Source organism: Salvia hispanica, chromosome 3 (assembly GCF_029641045.1).
Source record: "Salvia hispanica isolate PSC_SH4W2 chromosome 3, Shi_PSC_v1, whole genome shotgun sequence".
Classification (NCBI taxonomy): Eukaryota; Viridiplantae; Streptophyta; class Magnoliopsida; order Lamiales; family Lamiaceae; genus Salvia; species Salvia hispanica.
The window spans coordinates 43442247-43462810 of NC_142694.1; the positions used below are offsets into that span (position 1 = coordinate 43442247).

Consider the following 20564-nt stretch of genomic DNA (forward strand, 5'->3'; position numbering starts at 1 on the left):
ATATTCTATTAACTTCTTTTTTACTGCTTTCTTTTATAAAATTAAACAATTTTTAAATTCGACCTGATAAAAAATTGGACATAATGGAACAATTATTTGAGTTTTCATGGACTTGAATTATGTATATTTTCACTTTTTATTTTTAAGAGACATTAGTCCATTTTAGGTCAGCATTTTGTCATACCCCATTCTACTAAAGATATTTTATCAAATCATAAGGTTAGACAAATGAAATTAACATTGAATTCGAAAATCTTCTCCAAATTCTTCAAAATATTTGATGAAAGAGGTAGAGATCAACGTACCAAAATATCATCCAAAAACGTGACCAATGTTTCATTTGCCTTCACGTGCAAGAATCAAAATTGAATCTTGGTGCATATACAATTATTTTTAAACTCGTAGGATTAGTATTTCATTTCATCCCAAATTCTCACTCTAATGGCGGAAGCTGACGTCAAAAAGATGATCGACGGCAACGCGCTGGTGTCGATGTGCCTGTCACGCGCCGGCATCGACAGGATGTTCGGCGTCGTCGGCATCCCCGTCACCTCCCTCGCCAACCGCGCCGTCGCCCTCGGCGTCCGCTTCATCGCCTTCCACAACGAGCAGTCCGCGGGCTACGCCGCCTCCGCCTACGGCTACCTCACCGGCCGCCCCGGCGTCCTCCTCACCGTCTCCGGCCCCGGCTGCGTCCACGCCCTCGCCGGCCTCTCCAACGCCTCCGCCAACGCCTGGCCGATGCTCCTCATCTCCGGTTCCTCCGATCAGAGCCTTGCCGGCCGCGGCGATTTCCAGGAGCTCGATCAAATCGCCGCCGTTAAACCGTTCGCCAAATTCTCCGCTAAAGCCACCGATATCACCGAAATCCCCAAATCCGTCTTCAGCGCCGTCGATTGGGCCGTCGCCGGCCGCCCCGGGGGGACTTATCTCGATCTCCCCACCGATGTGCTTCACCAGAGTGTTGATGAGGCCGAGGCGGAGCGATTGATCGCAGAAGCCCTAAATTCTCGAGATAAATCTCTAATCGGAAACCCTAGAATCGACAATTCGAAAATTGAGAAGGCGGTGGAGCTGCTTAGGTCAGCGCAGAGGCCGTTGATCGTGTTTGGAAAGGGGGCGGCTTATGCGAAATCCGAAATTGAGCTGACGAAGCTGGTGGAGAGCACCGGAATTCCATTTCTACCGACCCCGATGGGGAAGGGGCTGATTTCCGATAAGCACGAGCTGGCGGCCACGGCCGCCAGATCACTCGCGATCGGGAAATGCGACGTCGCATTAGTCGTTGGCGCGCGCCTCAACTGGCTGCTGCACTTCGGCCAGCCGCCTAAGTGGTCGAAAGACGTGAAATTCATCATCGTCGACGTGTGTGAGGAGGAGATTGAGCTGAGGAAGCCGTTTTTAGGGATTTTGGGAGATGCTAAAGAGGTTTTGGGATTGATTCATAAGCAAATCAAGGATGATCCCTTCTGTTTGGGGAAGAATCATCCATGGATTGAGGCGGTGAGGAGCAAGGCCAACGACAATGTGGCGAAGATGGAGGTGCAGTTGTCGAAGGTTGTGGTGCCGTTCAATTTCTTGACCCCGATGAAGATCATCAGGGATGCAATTTTGGGGGTGGGGAGTCCCGCGCCTGTGGTGGTCTCGGAAGGGGCTAATACTATGGATGTGGGGCGATCCGTGCTTGTGCAGACAGAGCCGAGGACGAGGTTGGATGCTGGGACGTGGGGGACTATGGGCGTCGGCCTTGGATATTGCATTGCTGCTGCTGTGGCTTCGCCTGATCGCTTAGTGGTGGCTGTTGAAGGGGACTCTGGATTCGGATTCAGTGCTATGGAAGTCGAGGTACATTTTATTTTCATTTCACTTAGTGTTTAATTCAGCTTCAAATTTCTTGATGTGTTTTGAGGTAATGTATAGATATGGCTTATGTTTGAGAATTGAAGAACATAGATATTTAGTGAACTAGTTGAGTGCATTTTTTACTATTCATTTGCTTAACTTGTTATAGTGATGAATTGCTTGTAACTTTTTCTTGAATTGCAATTTCAACATGATCTTAATCTTCTTTGAGTTTAGACTAGACTGAATGCATAAATTTGTGAAATATGTTGCTCCTATGTTTATGATTCTATGTTGCGAATTGGGGGTGTCGATGGATATTAGTCGCGTATATCATGTATGCCCTGTTCTCTAAGTCTCATTCTTGCCACCAATTTCCAAGTAATTTCTTCAAGTTTGAATCTTAGAAACAATTAGCAAGATGCTTTTTCTTTCGTTCGTTCTTCGATGTTTCTGCAATTGCACGAAGGACGAGAATCGTGCACTATGAAGTGATTTTAAGTTGTTCATAATACTGCTAATTGCACTCTAGCAGAGGAAAACTGTTAACACATTAGATCCGGGCGTGTACGATAATTGAAATCTCTAGCTAGATGTAGTATAGCTCAAACAATCAAATCTTTTCATCAGGATTCTAGCCATGAAATTTGACAAAAGGATGCTTTTAGCTCCCACGGAGAAATTTCCAGACACATTTACATACACTTCATGAATTTATGTGACTGTTTATGTTTTGTGGAAACGTGAAAGTTGTCCGTTGTGTGTGATAGCATGGCTATCCGCCTATCCGATTATCATTTTGGCTCCAATAGTCTGAACCTGCAATTTTTCTCGAGTACTAATGCAGTGTACGTTTTATTTGGCCTTGGCAGACGCTTGTTAGATATCAACTGCCCGTGGTGATAATCGTCTTCAACAATGGTGGAGTTTATGGCGGTGACCGGAGAAACCCAGAGGAGATAACAGGGCCTTACAAGGATGATCCTGCCCCAACATCCTTTGTTCCCGGTGCAGCATACCACATCCTCATCGAAGCATTCGGGGGAAAGGGCTATCTTGCTGGAACTCCCGATGAGCTGAAATCTGCGCTTGCTGATACCTTCTCAGCAAGGAAGCCAGCTGTCATAAACGTCACGATCGATCCGTATGCCGGCGCGGAGAGCGGGAGGATGCAGCACATGAACTGAGGTTGATCTGTTGATTCCACTTATCAAGGTCTTCTACTTGTAGTTTTGAATGGTTACTAGAGTTGCTCTTTTTTTAAGTTTTGAACTGAGCCTTTTTACAACGACAATATTTTGGTTTAGAAATATAAATTTGAATAAGAGAGAATTGGTTTCATTGGAAAGAAATTGTATACTAGAATACTAAATGTAATTTTTGTGAGTTCTTTATAAAAACAAATTATTTTGCATTACAAAATACCTAACGCAATCTATTTAGATTATGACAACGGTTTTGCACGTTCTGGTATGTGGATACATCATCTAGATCTGATGATATTTTGTTCACGTGGTAATAAATAATAATCGAGAAATAAGAAAAGAAAAGAAAATAAAATATAAATCAATATATTAGGCCAAACCCGCAACCAAAGTCCAAAACCAACAATTATGATTTTTTTTGTAAAACTTATGCATGCAATCGATCATTTTTTGTTTTTAGTTATAATGATTTCTTTCAGTTCTTGATTGTGTTGATTACGATAGTTAAAACTAGTCCTTTATTGCAAAATCATTTTTTAATGTTAATCGACATTTGTTGCTATGTCAGATACATCTTCGAAGAATGCCCTGTACACATTTGGCTTGGTCTTGTGTCATGCTTTGCTCATTTGTTTGTTCAAACACTGATTTGGTTTTGGTTCCATATATTTTGCTCTTTCTTGAACAATATATTTTGTTCAAACACTGATTTGGTTTTGATTCAGATTATCCTCCTTTTGCTTTGAACATTTGGTTTATGTGTTATGAACAGTTGATCGAAATGGAATTCGACTCAAGTAGTACGAGACGATTTTAATTATTTCGGAGTCACAATCACATCATTGTATTGTGCTGTTAATCTAAAAAAGGTTTGAAGTTTTCTTTTATCAAATTTCAGTGAGAATTTATTTGTGTTATTTATCTACCTAAAATTTTAAATAAATAATGATTCATGGCCCCATTCATCTCAAATAAATGTACAATTTTCTAGTCAATTTCCAAATAATAGTAATGTTATAAAGTGTTGGACTATAATTTCAATTAATTCAAACTTCAACTATAATTTCATGATGACATGAATGAATGAAGGAGATTTATAATCTATAAATAGAAATAATGAAATTTAATTTCTTCATTCACGTGGCATTTCCACGTCAACAACAGACGCATTTAGCTCGTGCTTACAAGGGGAATGAAAACGTTTTGCACGCTCCATATATATAAACGACAATTTCGCACCGAAATCTATATGTATTTGAACACAAATATGCATGTTCTCATAACCAATTTTTCCACTATTTGTATCCTCAAAAACTCTTAGAATACCATCATTTTTTATGTCATTATTACAACATAATCCTTAAATATCGAATCCATCAAACTCAATTATCTTTATTTAGAGCTAAGTCTATCTAATATCTATTTCTACTGAATTTGTACTACATTTGTACTACTTGAAAGCTTCAAATTCAGGTTGGTTTCTGGCAATTTGTACAATTTTTACATGAAAATGATCATTTTCGTATTTATTCAGATTGAATTCTTGATTATAGTAGAAGAAGAAAAAGCAGTCTTTTTCTTGCTAAACCAATTTTTATATGCAAATGATCATTTATGTATTTATTCATGTTGAATTCTTGAGTTCTTGATTATTACAGAAGAAAAAAAAACAGTCTTTTTCTTGCAAAACCAATTTTTACATGCAAATGATCATTTTTGTATTTATTCATGTTGAATTCTTGGGTTCTTGATTATGATAGAAGAAAAAAACAATCTTTTTCTTGCAAAACTAATTAAATCATTTTAGCATTCATTCAGGTTGAATTCTTGAATTCTTGATTATGAAAGAAGAAAAAAGACCTGTCTTTTTCTTCCAAAACCATTTTTTTCCCTATAAATCTTCATCTAATGTTGATTGCCATTTGTTGTTAAGTAAAAACTTAACTTAGTTCAGTTTTTGATTGTGATTGTGGTTGAATTCGATATAGAAATGGAGAATGGTGAAAAAGGTGAAAACACAGAGATTGAGACTCTGAGTTTGGATGAGAATGATGAGCTGCCGGATGACATGAAGAGGATTCCGCCGTGGAAGAAACAGATCACTATTCGAGGAATGATTGCTGGTTTATTCATCGGAACAATTTACAGTGTCGTGTTGATGAAACTCAATCTCACAATCGGGATAGTGCCAAACCTCAACGTCTCAGCTGCGCTTCTTGCATTCGTCTTCATGCGAACATGGACTAAACTTCTCGAAAAATCCAATTTCACTACCACACCGTTCACTAGGCAGGAGAACACGGTGATCCAGACGTGTGCAGTCGCTTGCTATGGCCTCTCTTACGGAGGTTTGCAGCATCTTGGAACAATGCCTTTTTTCTTGTGAACATTTGATTTTGTGTTTAATTCATACGCTATGCTTTTTTTGGCATTAGGTGGCTGTGCATCCTTCCTGTTGTCATTAAGTAGGAAGATATACGAGCAGGCGGGAGTCGATACAGAGGGGAATTCGCCTACGAATTTGAAGGAACCCGAGCTCGATTGGATGATGGGATTCTTGTTTGTTGTTAGCTTTGTTGGGCTATTAGCATTGGTTCCTCTGAGAAAGGTATGCTAATTTTTTTAACATTGGAAGAAAAAATAATGATCATCTAAATATTTTGGCATTTTGGTGTTGTGACAGATGATGATCATAGACTACAAATTGCCCTACCCCAGTGGAACTGCAACTGCTCTTCTCATCAATGGATTCCACACTCCAAAAGGAGACAAGATGGCCAAGTAGGCCTTCTCTCCTCTTTTCTTGCCATAGACTACGACCCTTGTGTGTGCGCGTTTTAGATAAATGGCTTTCGATTTCACTCAGGAAACAGGTTCGTGGCTTCGTGAAGTTCTCCTCGTTCAGCTTCGTGTGGAGCTTCTTCCAGTGGTTCTACTCGGGTGGCGAGCACTGCGGATTTGCCAACTTCCCGACGTTTGGGTTGAGAGCGTGGAAGCAAACGTACGGTACAAACTACACCTTTTTCGGTCTCGTGAGTTTACGTTTGGAAGCTAGTTTGAAACGTTGAGATTTCTACAGATTTTTCTTCGACTTCAGCATGACCTATGTTGGGGCCGGAATGATCTGTTCGTACCTAGTGAACGTGTCGTTGCTTCTCGGAGCCGTCCTGTCGTGGGGCGTAATGTGGCCGTTGATAGGCCGACGCAAGGGGGATTGGTTCCCTAAAGACATCAAAGAAAGTAGCATGAAGAGTCTCAATGGTTACAAAGTATGCATCTATGTACTATCTTGTTATTTTTCCGTTTGCTAAGATAGATAACTCTTTTATAGTTTTATGAATGAGTTATCTGACCTAAGATAGCCTAACATGTGTGTTCTTCATAGGTTTTCATTTCAATCTCTCTAATTCTTGGTGATGGCCTCTATAACTTCGTTAAGACACTGTTCTTCACGTTCCGTAGCATGCGGACCGTGATGACAGAGTCGGACGACAAGGACCAATCTGTGGCCGATGTTCGGAGGAACGAGGTATTCAAGAGGGAGAGCATTCCGCTCTGGGTGTCATGTTCCGGCTACATTTTTTTCTCGGTCATCTCGGTCATAATAATCCCAATCATGTTCCCTCAGCTCAAGTGGTACCACATCGCCGTCGTGTACGTCTTCGCGCCGTCTCTGAGCTTTTGCAACGCATACGGGACCGGCCTAACGGACATGAACATGTCGTTTAACTACGGCAAGGTCGCCCTGTTTGTCCTCGCGGCTCTTGGCGGGGAGGAGAATGGCGTCGTTGCCGGGCTGATCGGGTGCGGTTTAGTGAAGTCGATGGTCTCCATATCGTCGGACCTAATGCAAGACATGAAAACCGGGCATTTAACGCTAACCTCCCCGCGCGCGATGCTCCTTAGCCAGGCGGTCGGGACGGCCATCGGGTGCGTTGTCGCGCCACTCACGTTCTTCCTCTTCTACAAGGCGTTCGATGTCGGGAGCCCGGATAGCACCTACAAGGCGCCCTACGCGCTCATATATCGAAACATGGCGATTCTTGGCGTGGAGGGCTTCTCCTCTTTGCCTCGCCATTGCCTGCGGTTGTGCTACGGGTTTTTTGGGTTCGCCGTGTTGGCGAACCTGGTGAGGGACGCGGCACCGGCGCGGCTCGGGAGATTCGTGCCTCTCCCGATGGCCATGGCGGTGCCGTTCCTCGTCGGGGCGTCGTTCGCCATCGACATGTGTATAGGGAGCTTGGGGGTGTATGTTTGGAATAGAATAGATAGGAAGGAGGCTGGATTGATGGTTCCTGCGGTTGCATCAGGTTTGATTTGTGGTGATGGGTTGTGGATTTTGCCTTCTTGTATTCTTGCTTTGGCAAAGATTAATCCACCAATTTGTATGAGTTTCTTTCCTGGGACAACATCATGACTTATTTAGGATTGTTAGGTGATAGTTTTGTAGTTGCAAAATGAGAGTGAGTGTAATAAAAAGAAAATTTTAGAATATGAAGTTCCTTTTTAGTTATCTACTTTTGTTTCACACAAGCGATATATTTTCATTTTGAGTTACTTGGCTCAAAGTGACATATTTCTAAAAGTAGAAACACCATTCTCTTAGTTTAAGTCGCGCTACAGTCTACCATATCATTAAACAATACTGCGTAAAATCACACGCAAAAAAAAGTGTTCTAACTTTGAATGAGACCAAGTGGAGCCAAAAAGTGTTTTACTTTGAATGAGATGGGAGTGGATAAGATTAATTTAACATACATATTCCATGATGCAAAGTGGAAAATTGATATTAAGAAAGCACACTATCAATGGTGAGATACCCACAACCATGTGCAAGCAACAACTCAAAGAGACAGAATCTTTCAATTTCAAAAATCAGGCTACTATTAAGTGCTTCAATTTTGCTCATAGAAAAATATCCTAATAACACATGAGTATTGTATAGTACATAAGAAAATGGAATATAATTTAAACAAATTATTATGACTATGCATTGGTTTTATTTACTATACTCTCACTCAGTCGAAAATCCATCGACGGATGATGGATGATGGACGATTCACTCGGTGTAGCATCTCAAAGACCCGGACACCCAACGAGGACACGGCTCCATGACACGTCGTGTCCTCCCGCTCGTGGCATCAACTCACCAATGATGCCTCTCAGTGTAGCACTGAGAATCTCAGATTCATGCATATCCATAAATGTCTTTTTCAACCTAATATTCTTATACATGTTGGAAAGGAGACAAAGAGCGGCTAAGATGTGATGGGAAAAGGCAAATTAGAGTCAAACTCAAGATATCAAAACAGAAAAGCATCTTATTTCATACCTAAGAATAGCAACCACAAATAAATGTTATGTACAACATTTTATCTGTTGAATTGGCTCTTATTTCTCCCCATGAATAAGCTTTACCTCAACTGATTTCGAAATTTGAAGTAAGGAGCCACGAATACACACGATAGAACCCAATTCTCGACAGAATAAACACAGTTCACCTATCTGATTTCAATCATAATCCGAAAATCCAGAAGAGGGGGGACAAATTCTATGATACAGAGAATTCGGAGATACCTTTGAGATCAAGGGTGATGATCTGAACCTTATAGTTCAGACTCGTGCCTTAGTTGGCAGTTGGCACGAACTTGTGCTCTGCTAGGAAAATGAAGAACATGTATAGCAGGACTAGGATAAGACGAGATTTTAATGTGCGTTTCTTTATCCGATCAATGATAACACTGAAACATAAGCTAACTGCACGGAAATGAGATGCCTTCAATCATCATCAAATACCATAGCCAGTCGTGTAATTTACTTTCTCCTTAATGAGAAGCATCAGCCTTCTTTGATAGGCGGAGATATATGCTACAGATGATCAACACAATACCATTTATAATATGAAACCAAATCATCTCCAAAACTATAGAAACCACAGCAAACTTCTTATACCGCGCCTCATCAAGGAAACAAAAAAACCAAAAAAGTCAAAATTAAATTCACTAATCTCAAATAACCATGCTTCTCAAAGTGAAGTGGAGAGCTTACCAGCGCAATCTAAGCTCTTCTTGCAACGACAAACGCACCATGAAACATCTCCACAGCCATAGATCTAACTTCGTATGCATCCATCAGTTTGCTTTCAAGAATTTAGCGCAGGCGTTTCCAATCACAAACATAACAAATATCCATGGATACAACACATTCAAGAGCATTCCAAAACTGCTCAAACCTTCAATACTACTCCAGAATTTAACTATACAAGAGATTTTTCTAATATGAATGATGAATTTCAAGGCTAAGTGGTTAAACATCAAACTAATGGTTAAAGGCTCCTCCTCCTACAAAATCACAATCTGTCTAAACAATAAATCAGTACAATTACAGAGAGAAACAAAAATCCAATAACATGATATGATAATTTAAATAATAATCCAAAAATCTCTCAACAGTAATAAGCTGTATTAGCTAAAAAGAGGCTGTAATTGTGTCCCCAACACGAACATGTTCATAGCATTCATAATATATAAATAAATTACAAATTACAACAGAAATTCATCGTCAAAATCGCAGCTAATAATTTATTTTAGCTTATTTTCGTTCAATTTTTCCCCCAATTTTCAATCGATAAAACCTGTTTTCTGAAACACAGCGTTGCGGACGCGGCGCAGATCGCGCCCCTTGAGCGTCCTCCCGGCGCCTTCAAACACCGAGAACGTCACGTGCGACCTCGCCACGATCACGTGCGGAGGCACAATCTCCTCCTCCTGTTCCTCCTCGTCATCGCCGCCGTCGTTGTCCTCCGCCTCGTCGATCCCGTCGAAATCGGTGTTCACGCATCTGCGGCGGAGCTCCTTCGGCCACTGCGGCACGTTCATCGGCGCCGATTGGTGGAGCCTCGACGGAGGATTGGGAATCTCCTCCTTCCTCGATGCCGGCGCGAGCATCACGGTGGATTTGCGGCGGATGAGGTGGCGGTGGTCGTCGGAGAGGGCGGCGGAGAGGCCGGAGGTCGCCGGATTGAAATTGTGGCGGCGGTGGTGGTGGTGCTGCGGCGGCGGAGGAGGGGGAGCGGCGGCGGGGGAGACGGAGAAGGACCAGACGACGTCGCTCTCGTGGAGCTCGAGCGGGTCGGATTCGGGTGGGGCGGAGAAGGCGAGGAAGCGGAGAGTGGAGGGAGAGGAGGGGTTGCCGGTGGACATGGCGGTTGACCGTCTGTCTTCCAACAACTCCTCCATTGCTGCCTCTCAACAATGATTATATCTCTCTCTGCCTCTCTTTTTCAGACTCTTTTCATTTTTAAAATAATGAATCATTTTATTAAATGACAATACACACTGAAAAATAAAATTAAATAAAATAATGATCACTATTTTTTATACGCTTGTGTGTACATTTTTATTTTTTAATAGAATTTCTCATTATTAACTGTTTTCCACTTTTTCTAATACTTTTTTCCAATTTTTTTTTTTTCTGTTTTCCTCTTACTTATTCATTTTTAGATGAATAAATATGGAGTAGTTTTTATTTAAGAGAAAATTGTCATTCGAGTCATATTTTTTTCTTGATTTCGAGTCGATCTCATAATTTTTAAACCAAAATATAAAATTGGAACATTTTAATACTCCTATTTCATAATTATCCTGTGATGATTGGAATTGAAACTAATACTATGAAATAATAATAATAATAATAATAATACTAATAATAATAATAATAATAATAATAATTAAAAAAAAAAAAAAAAAATTCGCATCGTTTTAGATAGATATATTAGCATAGAGTATGGTGACATTTAATAAAAAAAGCAATGTCATTTTATTGTTAAACTTGATTTTATTATATTAATTTTAAATTTGAATATTATTGGACGATTAAGTAGAATAAAAGTTACTACTCGTATTAATTTATAATTTAATTTAAAGAATTATAGTATAGTTTATCAGATATCAATGAAAAGGTATGATTCTCTTTTATTTATTTAAGTACTAGTAGTACTAAAAAAGTATTGTTACATCCATCTTAAAGTTATGATTCTTTTTATTTATTTAAGTACTGATAAAAAAAAGTATTGTTACATCATCTTGGGCATCATTATATGTATATTATTATATTGGTGCTGAATCACATATTTATAATACGAAGATAGTTGTTGTGTCCATTATATTTTAATCTTGAAATACTACTACTATGTGATTTTGGTTTTGTTTGTGCGAACAATAGTGTGTGAGGCTGTGATTGAAATAGGGGAATCATGAAAGTGATGTGAGGAATTGTTAGGTTGGTTTTTGGCCACCTCAAGAGATCGCAATCTTCTCATATCTTTAATAAATCATTATCATATATTAAAACAAACTTCATAAATAATAGTATGTTCAATTTATACATACAAACATTCGTATATTGATCGACTTAAATTCCCGACCTATTATTCTATTAAAATATGTATATTTTATCGACTAAATTGTATTTTGTGACTTGATCACTGTATGGGCTCGTCTGGTACGCCCGAAACAGCTCGAAACACCCTCCTCCTCACTTTGTTTCCGGTGTTTGGTAGCAAGCAAACTTTTCGAGCGACCCGGTATACTCCAAGCGGATTTCCCACCTACATCTACAACTATCGGCGATGGTGTGTCAACTCCAACAGAGTGTGGAGCTGGTATAAGTGACGGGCATTTCAGGATTTGGCTGAAAACGTAGCAATTGTTCGAATTTGCTCTTCGAAATCTTCAAATTGTTACCGTTGGAGGTCCAATTTTTCATCGAGCGGCTGACCAAATTCCGGGTAAATTCCAATTCAAATGTCTGATTTTTTTTTTTGAATTGTCAATTTCAGACGGTTTTAGGGACCGATTTTCGGCGTTTTATGGGTTCTTGTTCGATTCTATTTTGGTAATTTGGTTTACAAACTCCGATTTCGTTGGTGCATGCTGTGATTGATTTGGGCATTGGGGGAAAAAAATTTGTGAAAATTTTGCTGAAACACGACATGGTTGCCTGGCTTACTTGACTCAGCGAATTTTTTGCGAAATTCGAGTGCATATGCTGAATTATTTGTTTGACAATTTCTACCCGATTGGTGCATCTGCTTAATATGTGCAGTGATTCGATTTTGAACTCTGTTTCTCTAAACATTGATGTTTGTGGTCTTTGATTTTCAATTGTGAATGGAGTAATGTTGTCCATGATATTCTGTTCACATTTTGTACATATACTCCCTTCCCAAATCAAGAAACTACCTTCTTGCTTCAGCTCTCACTTTTTGTTGCATTTTGAGTTTAGCTTACTTTGGAATTTGGAAATGAAGAGGGGTATTAAAGTTATGGCCCTTTTATGTTTCAGGCCTACTCCAATTCAGCCAAATAATAGAAATGAACTTAACAAATTGCTTGGGTTGAACCAAACAACATCTAATTCTGCCCATAAAGTCATGAAAGCTTTTTAACCATACATCCATATTAATTATTTGCAATACTACCAGACCGGTGCGGATCACCTCCAACATTTAATAAAACATCACCTAATACACCAACAAGAAATTGACATGTGGATATTATTTATAAATTGATAAAAATACTGCCTCTCCAGATTCCTTCTCCAAAGAGCCGACGACCTCCGCCGCGGGAAGCCGATGATGGTGACGAATCTATTCAATTCTCTCTCTACCTCTCATCCCCACTCAAACTTGCATTCTAGCAATTTAAACTGGACAACTTCAAATTCCGGCGTCTTCAATTTCGCCGGCAATGATCTCCGTTGCTGGAATTCAAAGAGTCGACGACCTCCATTGCGGGAAGCCGATGATGGTGACGAATCTGAATTCAAGCAATAAAATTGAATACAAAGAACAGAGGCAGAGAGATTTACAAATTTTATTCAAGATCTCTGCGTAAAACCAAAACTGAAAGTACTGCCACATGCACTCCTGAAGAAGATAATGCAAAAGCTTTGCAAAACAATGTTGAAAATTTTCCGTCTCTTTTCTTTTTACATATTTGTTCTCTTGTTCATTGTATAACCATGAATTTAATCATAAACCATTAATATAGTTTCAGATAGGAAGCAATGCTTGAAAATTAAGAGGGAAAAGAGAGATTTAATGGTGGTTGCCAATTTGTGAGGGAAGGGAGAGATTTACAGTGCAGTAAGGGTGTTTGGCGTGAGTAAATCTGGAGTGGCAGTATTTTTATCAATTTATAAATAATATCCACATGTCAATTTCTTGTTGGTGTATTAGGTGATGTTTTATTAAATGTTGGAGGTGATCCGCACCGCTACCCGACGAGCTCTATATAGTATGCCTCGCAATTTAGATTAACTGGATCATGTAATGGAAACGTTCCCATATTATTTATTTAATTTATGATATTCATTATTTGTAACAAATAATATTGCCCAAGTATAATTACTAAATTTATTTATATTTGAAGAAGGAAGTGATGTTCTCCGGCCCTTAATCGGCCCAACTGTATATGGGCTGGCCCATGTTCACCGGCATATATATAAATTAAGAAAATATTTTATTTGAAATTTCAATTTGTAGCACATTTTTATGTAAGCTAAACTATTTTACAAGAGCGTCTAGTAACCAAGAAAGATGAAACATGTGCATGTTTTTATGATTATAATTGGCCTCTAGTAGCACTAGAGTCGGTCGTTCAAGAATTCTAAAATTGGACCTTGGTTTTTATGATTATTTTGGCTTGGAAGACTCACACTGAATCGGTCATTTGAGAGCTCTAAAATTCTTCCAGTAGCATTGAAAGATAATTCGATCCAGTTTATAAGTTACATTTGTCTGGTAAAATATAAATGGATAGAACATTTGTGAACCGTAATTTTGATAGATAATGTTGTAGTATTTGTTTATATGATGCATTATATCAAATTTATTTATTTATTTTATGTGCAACACATTTTCTTTTACATTGAATATCGTGAGTCACGATGATTGTTCAATGCCAGAGTTCAGATACGATGCAAAACTAAAAACAAGTTGAATTCAGCAAGCTAAGTAAGTAACACATTTGATTACATATATTTGTGTATCTTTATTTGTCACGTAACGTAAGCTCTTCAAGCTATATTTGTACACGTCTCTTGTTATAGCAGTGGAGTATTTCTTACATTTACGCTATTAAATAATGTCCATATATTATGTAGAAATGGCCTCGCAATAAATGAAATTTTAATTGTTGAGCATTTCTGGAGGTTGGAATCAAGATTTCATTCACAATTGGGACAAACTTGACTTTTTTACTAGTAGTATCACACCCGTGCGCCCGTGCGATGCACGATCCATTTTATTTTCATCAGAACAACTAAGAATATATCCTATAAACATATACAAGATCTTCTAATTGTTTCTACTAATCCTAAATGAAACATTAGAAGTAATATGTTTCCCCCAATAATCCACCAACCCAGCAATCCACCTTGCAAAAATACTAATATTAGTGCGTGAATATGTATAGCATTGGTACTAAGAGAGAGACAACAAATATAATTATTCAATCGGAATAAAAATGAAAAACGGCTAAAATATGACCATTACTCGATTACATAAATACAAAGACGGACTAATATCAAGGCTAATTATTAGTCCGCATTCAAACACACCACACTATAAATATAAACGATCACCTTTTACTTGACTCTTTACATTGAAATCAAGTTAGGCATTACAAATTACTACATCATTGACGGATTGACCGATGCAATAGGTTGGAGGCAAATCAATTTAGGCATTACAAAGGACTATCATTGAACGATGCAATATGTTATAGGCAAGCCAATGGATGAACCATTTTTTCTAACCTTCACTTCTCTACATTGATTGTGACATAGTTTATAAATATTCAAATTCATCCCATAACTTATAAATATTTCTAAATAAGGCCAAAACTCGTCTTTCATATCTATAAATACAAAAACTGACTAATATCAAGGCTAGTTATTGGTCCGCATTCAAACACACCACACCATAAATATAAACGATCACCTTTTACTTGTCTCTTTACATTGAAATCAAGTTAGGCGTTACAAATTACTATATCATTGACGAATTGACCGATGCAATAGGTTGGAGTCAAATCAAGTTAGGCGTTACAAAGTACTATAATTGAACATGCAATATGAATATGTTATAGGCAAGCCAACCATTTTTTCTAACCTTCACTTCTCTATATTGATTGTGACATAGCTTATAAATATTCAAATTCATCCCATAATTTTATAAATATTCTAAATAAGGTCAAAACTCGCCTTTTATACATGTATAGATATAGATTTGATTCGTGAGTTTAATTATCTGCATTTATTTGTTTTGTTCCTAGTATAGAAGAATTCATGTTGGTTTTTTATTTGCAAGAGTTTTTCTTACCAATCAAATTGTTGGATTAAGTTATTGGTATTGAAATTTCAACCCAGTTATTAGTTAACAACATGTCAACATCAATTTACGTATACACCCTCACATTTCTCATTTCCTAGTTAAAAATGGTTTTTAATAAGGTGAATTGTGTTCAATTATAATCTATACTAATATAAAGGCGAGTTTTGGCCTTATTTTGAAATATCCATAAGTTGTGGGATGAATTTAGATATTTATAATTTTTAAGTAATAGGATTAAAATGGAGGTTACAAATCTCTATGATTATGAGTTATTAAGAATAATAAAGGTAAACATAATATAAAAATAGTGGCATATTTAATTTTTTTTAATATATTTATAACATGAGAATTATTCTACTTTACATTTACATATTAGTATTAATTATTAATATGGCTCCATATACGGCTTTTAATACATGCCCTCTTATAATTATAAAGATTTATAACCTTCATTTTAATCTTATTTTTTAAAAGTTATAAATATCAATTAATCCCACTAAAGAAAGTAAGGCGTAAAGGCAATAAAAATGACATTTAAACAAATCAATCAGTTTTCAATGTAAATTTAAGGCGGTCAATAATGTTATAATTCCATCAATTTATGATTGTTTCTTCATACTTTTTACCTATAAATACGTATCATTGGTTAGATAAAATTCATTCCTTTTTGTCTTTTCTCATTGCATTACGAATTTTCTGCAAAAAGATATTTTTACTTCCAACATGATTATTACTCTTTATCGATAGTAGTACAAAGATATTTTTACTTCCAATATGATTATTACTCTTTATCGATAGTAGTACATTTATATGAATCTATTATACACATTGTTTATTATTATTATTATTATTATTATTATTAACATTGTCTCAGCTTATATTTTTTTTTATACCATTGGTGTTATCATTGACCCTGGCAAGGTTATTATATAATCTAATTTTCGACTCATTGAGATTAAAATTGTGATTCGCAGTGAGTGTTGATCGTCATTTTGTTTTTATTTTCTACTCCAATTTAACGTTTAAGACATTTGAATATATCACGCTGATTGATAATGTAGTTGAGGAGACACTATTTGACATTTTTAAATATTACTCTCAACTATAATATTGTTATTTGTTTTTTTAACATTGTTGCTACTTCTATGTTTTTTTAGATATTATTGGCGCAATTGTTGACCCTAGCAAGATTATTAAACGTGATAATTGTTGATTTATGGTGAGTGTTGATTCATCTAAAGTTGTGTCAATATAGTTTGTGTATATTATTTTGCAGAATATCAGAATATTGGTGATGCTTCATGGATAAGTTCTTATTGTTCCTATTGGGATGCATTTTTTTGGCATGAAGAACCGTTGGGGAAATCATCTAGAACAAAAAAATCAAAATTTTCAAATTATTGTTGTATGAGTGGAATATTAAGCTTTCTATGATGTATGCTCCTCATGTTGTCTTTCGAGATTTAATATTCTATAAAGATTTTTAATGTTTTTGTTATTTGAAAAATATTATATTTTATATAGTTGAGTTCACCTCGATGGAAGGTTGGATTGATAATAGGTTGAACACTGGTCAATCACTGTATGTGTACAATTGCATAGTCAATAAACTCTTTTATGTTGTGTCACTATTTAATTTTTATTTCATACATATTATATATTTTATAAATTTTGTATAATTTTATTTGGGATCTATAAACCATGTATAATTTTATATTTTCTCATTTCATTTATTTAATTGACTTTTTAATTTAAAATTCAGTAGGTCGTGCAACGCACGGGGTTGATACTAGTTTAAATACATTGCAACTTATGAGGTGTAATCAATTTCAAATTGCACAAACTAAAATCTAGACATTTAGATTTTCATATTTGATGTCAACATACAACAAATATGTCGTATTGTCAAATTGAAAAATCTAATTATCCAGACTTTACAACTTATTGTCTCAAAATGATAAAACACAAAGTTGAGATATCTTCCTCATTTATTTAACAAATCAAACACTAACTTATTTAAAACATACTACATTTTAACTAATCAAACTTATGCGCAACCTAAATATATAGAATATGATGCATGTTTGTATTAAAATGACAATCCCTCTTAAAATGACACTGTGACACTACTTATACAACAATATTATAAACGTTACACAACAATATTCAATACGTTAGGCAGCAATATAGATTGTTGTTAGACAGCGATATAGATTGCTGTCTAGCGTGTTGGATACCTGTCCAAAAAAAATTGTTGTATAATGTACCACATATGATGCAAATATAAATAAATTTATAGATGAAGCCCTCTTAAATGTTGTCTATGTTTACAACTTAAATAATTTTATACACACATGCCTCATTGCATGCCTCCTATCACCACATTGCAGTATTTATTTCACACCATCACAATATAAATATTTGGTGGGAATATGTGCAGTATTCAGTTTGATTTATTCTTTCTTTTATAGGGCGAAGACATAAATTTCCTTATTTAAATTCAAGAGTAAAATATTAAAATTTCAAAAAGTCATCCCATATCCTATTTTCAACAACTCTCGTTCATTCTATGTCTTCCTAGGTGTTTAGCCATAGGAATGTCCTGGCCGATCAATGAAATGGAATGTGTTTATTTATCTACTATATCTTGATTCGAAATGAAGCAAGCTCGACAGTGGAGAATCCTTCTATTTCCATTCACTTGAATTTCTTCCATTTTATCGATTTTGTAACATTTAATCAAATTCAAAATTAGTTGTTCGCATAATATTTTCGATCTCCAACAATTGTATCTCGTCTCATGTGAAGTGATATAATTTGGTTGTGAGGAGGAAGAAATTCATCTCAATTACTATAATCCTCATATTGTCCAACACCAAATTATATAAAATAAAATAGTACAAAATTTTCCAAATTTTCTGCCTACATTTATTGAATAGCATTTGAAAAAAAAAGTAGGCCCGATCAACTCAATTTGTTAATGATACAAACGAGAACTGACATAATTCTGCCTACATTAATTGTTATATTCGCTTATCACTTATTTTAAGAATATTAAAAAAATTTAATTTATTACGTCTTATTTTTATAATAAAATGGAAACCGAAAGAGTTAATCGAATATAGAATTCATTACAAAAATTTATAAAGATAATCAGATAATTATTCACATATTGAGTAAAAAAGAAAATAAGAGATAATTACTCACCGGTAATTCAGTTTTCATAATCAATATTAGAAGTTTCTAGAGAGTAACCTAAATGTGAATTTTCGACAACTTTTGGGGCCAATTGTCAAATTCTTCACAACCATATAATGAATATAAACACCATCGATGATTTCAATACTAAACAGTCATTTCTCAGGCTGCTGTTGGAGAGAGTCAATCCTGCCAGTTGGTCAAACCTTCTCTCTCGAGTAAGCTCCTCTCTTTCGATTTCAATTCTGAGATTCCTTCGTTTTTTCTGCCTAATTGCTTCGGATCTTCGGTTTTCCTTGTCTGCTGTGCGCTGATCGTGGAGAATTTTGATTTTGGTTGCGAGATTTTCTGCAGCTGCGTGAGGAAATTAACAATGGCGTCCGGTGCAAAAGTTCACTTGTTTGAGGAAGTTGTGAAGCATAATAAGACTAAGGATTGTTGGCTCGTTATCAGTGGAAAGGTTCGATTTCGTTTTTTTCAGGAAAAAATGTTGGATTCATTTCCCAAGTTCGTTCTCGTTGTTAATTTTTTCTTAATTTTATCAATGAAACTCTGTTTTCCGAATTTTATAAGTTTTTACCGTTGATTAATTGGGTGATGCTTTCGGTTTTCACCTTTCCTACGGTGAAAGATGCTATTGTGAATAACTACGTAGAGAAATTGGTCAATTGAGCTATTTTTAGTTTGCTCAGGCTGATAATATGTGAAGTTGTGTTGTTGATTTTGTTAATTCAATACTCCCTCCGCTCTATAGTAATGAAAGCTTTCCTTTTCGGCACGAAGATTAAGGAAATTGTGTTAGGTGAATTAAGTAAATGGAGAATAAAGTGGAAAATGAGAAAGGTGGACAAATGAAGAGATAATATAGTAAGAGAGAGTATAGTTGGTGTGGAGAAATGTGTTGAGACTCTATTACTATGTAACGTATCGAAATGGCAAAATGACTCTATTATTATGGAATGGAGGAAGTATAACTCATGTTGGTGAATGGTGAAGGAGTGAAAATTTTGTGAGAGGTGCTCAATTTTTTTCAGGATGATCTGGAAATTTGTGTTGTTACTACTATGTAGATTTAATACTGGATATGCATATCATAACGATCAAACTATACATGCTTAGTTAATTGGTTGTGCTATTTTTAGCTGTCAAGTAAATTTAGAGAGGGAGAGAGAGAGAGAGATAATAATAGTAAGCAAAAGTTGAGTTTTGTTGTGTGTGTGTGTGTGTGAATGAGAGAAGGAGAGGGGGGGTAGGGAGATTGTTCACAGTGATTTCAAGTTTGTAATCTTAATTTTGTGTATACTCTTGAAATCTGATAAATTGTTTGGTTGCATAATTATTCAAGTTAATGCTGATTCGAAATGCAGGTTTATGATGTGACTCCATTCATGGATGATCATCCTGGAGGTGATGAAGTTCTACTAGCAGCTACAGGTAATCTAATCTTTCCACAGCCACGTATCGTTCTCATGAAATACAAAGATCGGTTCTTGAAGTTATTGGCGCATCACAGGTAAAGACGCAACCAATGACTTTGAGGATATTGGGCACAGCGATGAAGCTCACAAGATGATGGACCAGTACTACATCGGGGAGATAGACCCGGCAACAGTTCCCTTGAAACGCACTTACCCCCCTCCGTCACACGTTGCTTACAATGCGAACAAGACATCCGAGTTTGGGATCAAGATCCTGCAGTTCCTCGTGCCTCTCTTGATTTTGGGTCTGGCCTTTGCTGTCCGACATTACACCAAAGAGAAGTTGTCTTAAGCGACACACCGTTGCTTCTTAGCTCCTCTTGCCCAAGGAGGATGTGAACTTTAACATACTCTCTGTATTTCAGTTGAATATTTTTGAGTTTGAATGTGTTTTTTAACAATGAATAAATTCAATCTAATTGAATATATTTTGCAAGTTTGACA

General features: G+C 36.7%; 4 protein-coding genes across 5 annotated transcripts; 3 read left to right on the plus strand and 1 right to left on the minus strand.

The window, feature by feature from the left end:
• Positions 1-241: 241 nt before the first annotated feature.
• Positions 242-3264, plus strand: LOC125214936 (2-hydroxyacyl-CoA lyase-like). Its single transcript, XM_048116173.2, has 2 exons — positions 242-1845; positions 2715-3264. Exons 1-2 carry the CDS (start codon positions 442-444, stop codon positions 3027-3029), a joined length of 1719 nt encoding a protein of 572 aa, XP_047972130.2. The 5' UTR covers positions 242-441; the 3' UTR covers positions 3030-3264.
• Positions 3265-5037: 1773 nt separating this feature from the next.
• Positions 5038-7572, plus strand: LOC125213565 (metal-nicotianamine transporter YSL3-like). Its single transcript, XM_048114186.2, has 6 exons — positions 5038-5395; positions 5483-5655; positions 5731-5828; positions 5914-6048; positions 6127-6316; positions 6433-7572. The coding sequence occupies exons 1-6, from the start codon at positions 5038-5040 to the stop codon at positions 7462-7464; spliced, it is 1986 nt and encodes a 661-aa protein (XP_047970143.1). The 3' UTR covers positions 7465-7572.
• Positions 7573-9532: 1960 nt separating this feature from the next.
• LOC125213567 (uncharacterized) lies at positions 9533-10339 on the minus strand. Its single transcript, XM_048114189.2, has one exon. It carries the CDS (start codon positions 10283-10285, stop codon positions 9668-9670), a length of 618 nt encoding a protein of 205 aa, XP_047970146.1. The 5' UTR covers positions 10286-10339; the 3' UTR covers positions 9533-9667.
• Positions 10340-18727: 8388 nt separating this feature from the next.
• On the plus strand, positions 18728-20556 carry LOC125213568 (cytochrome b5-like). 2 transcript variants are annotated; one of them, XM_048114191.2, is made up of 4 exons: positions 18728-18860; positions 18997-19102; positions 20010-20076; positions 20156-20556. In XM_048114191.2, exons 1-4 carry the CDS (start codon positions 18778-18780, stop codon positions 20410-20412), a joined length of 513 nt encoding a protein of 170 aa, XP_047970148.1. In that variant the 5' UTR covers positions 18728-18777; the 3' UTR covers positions 20413-20556. The 2 variants fall into 2 exon arrangements, with proteins under 2 accessions (XP_047970148.1, XP_047970147.1); XM_048114190.2 differs by having other exon boundaries at positions 18739-18860; positions 18986-19102.
• Positions 20557-20564: the final 8 nt, after the last annotated feature.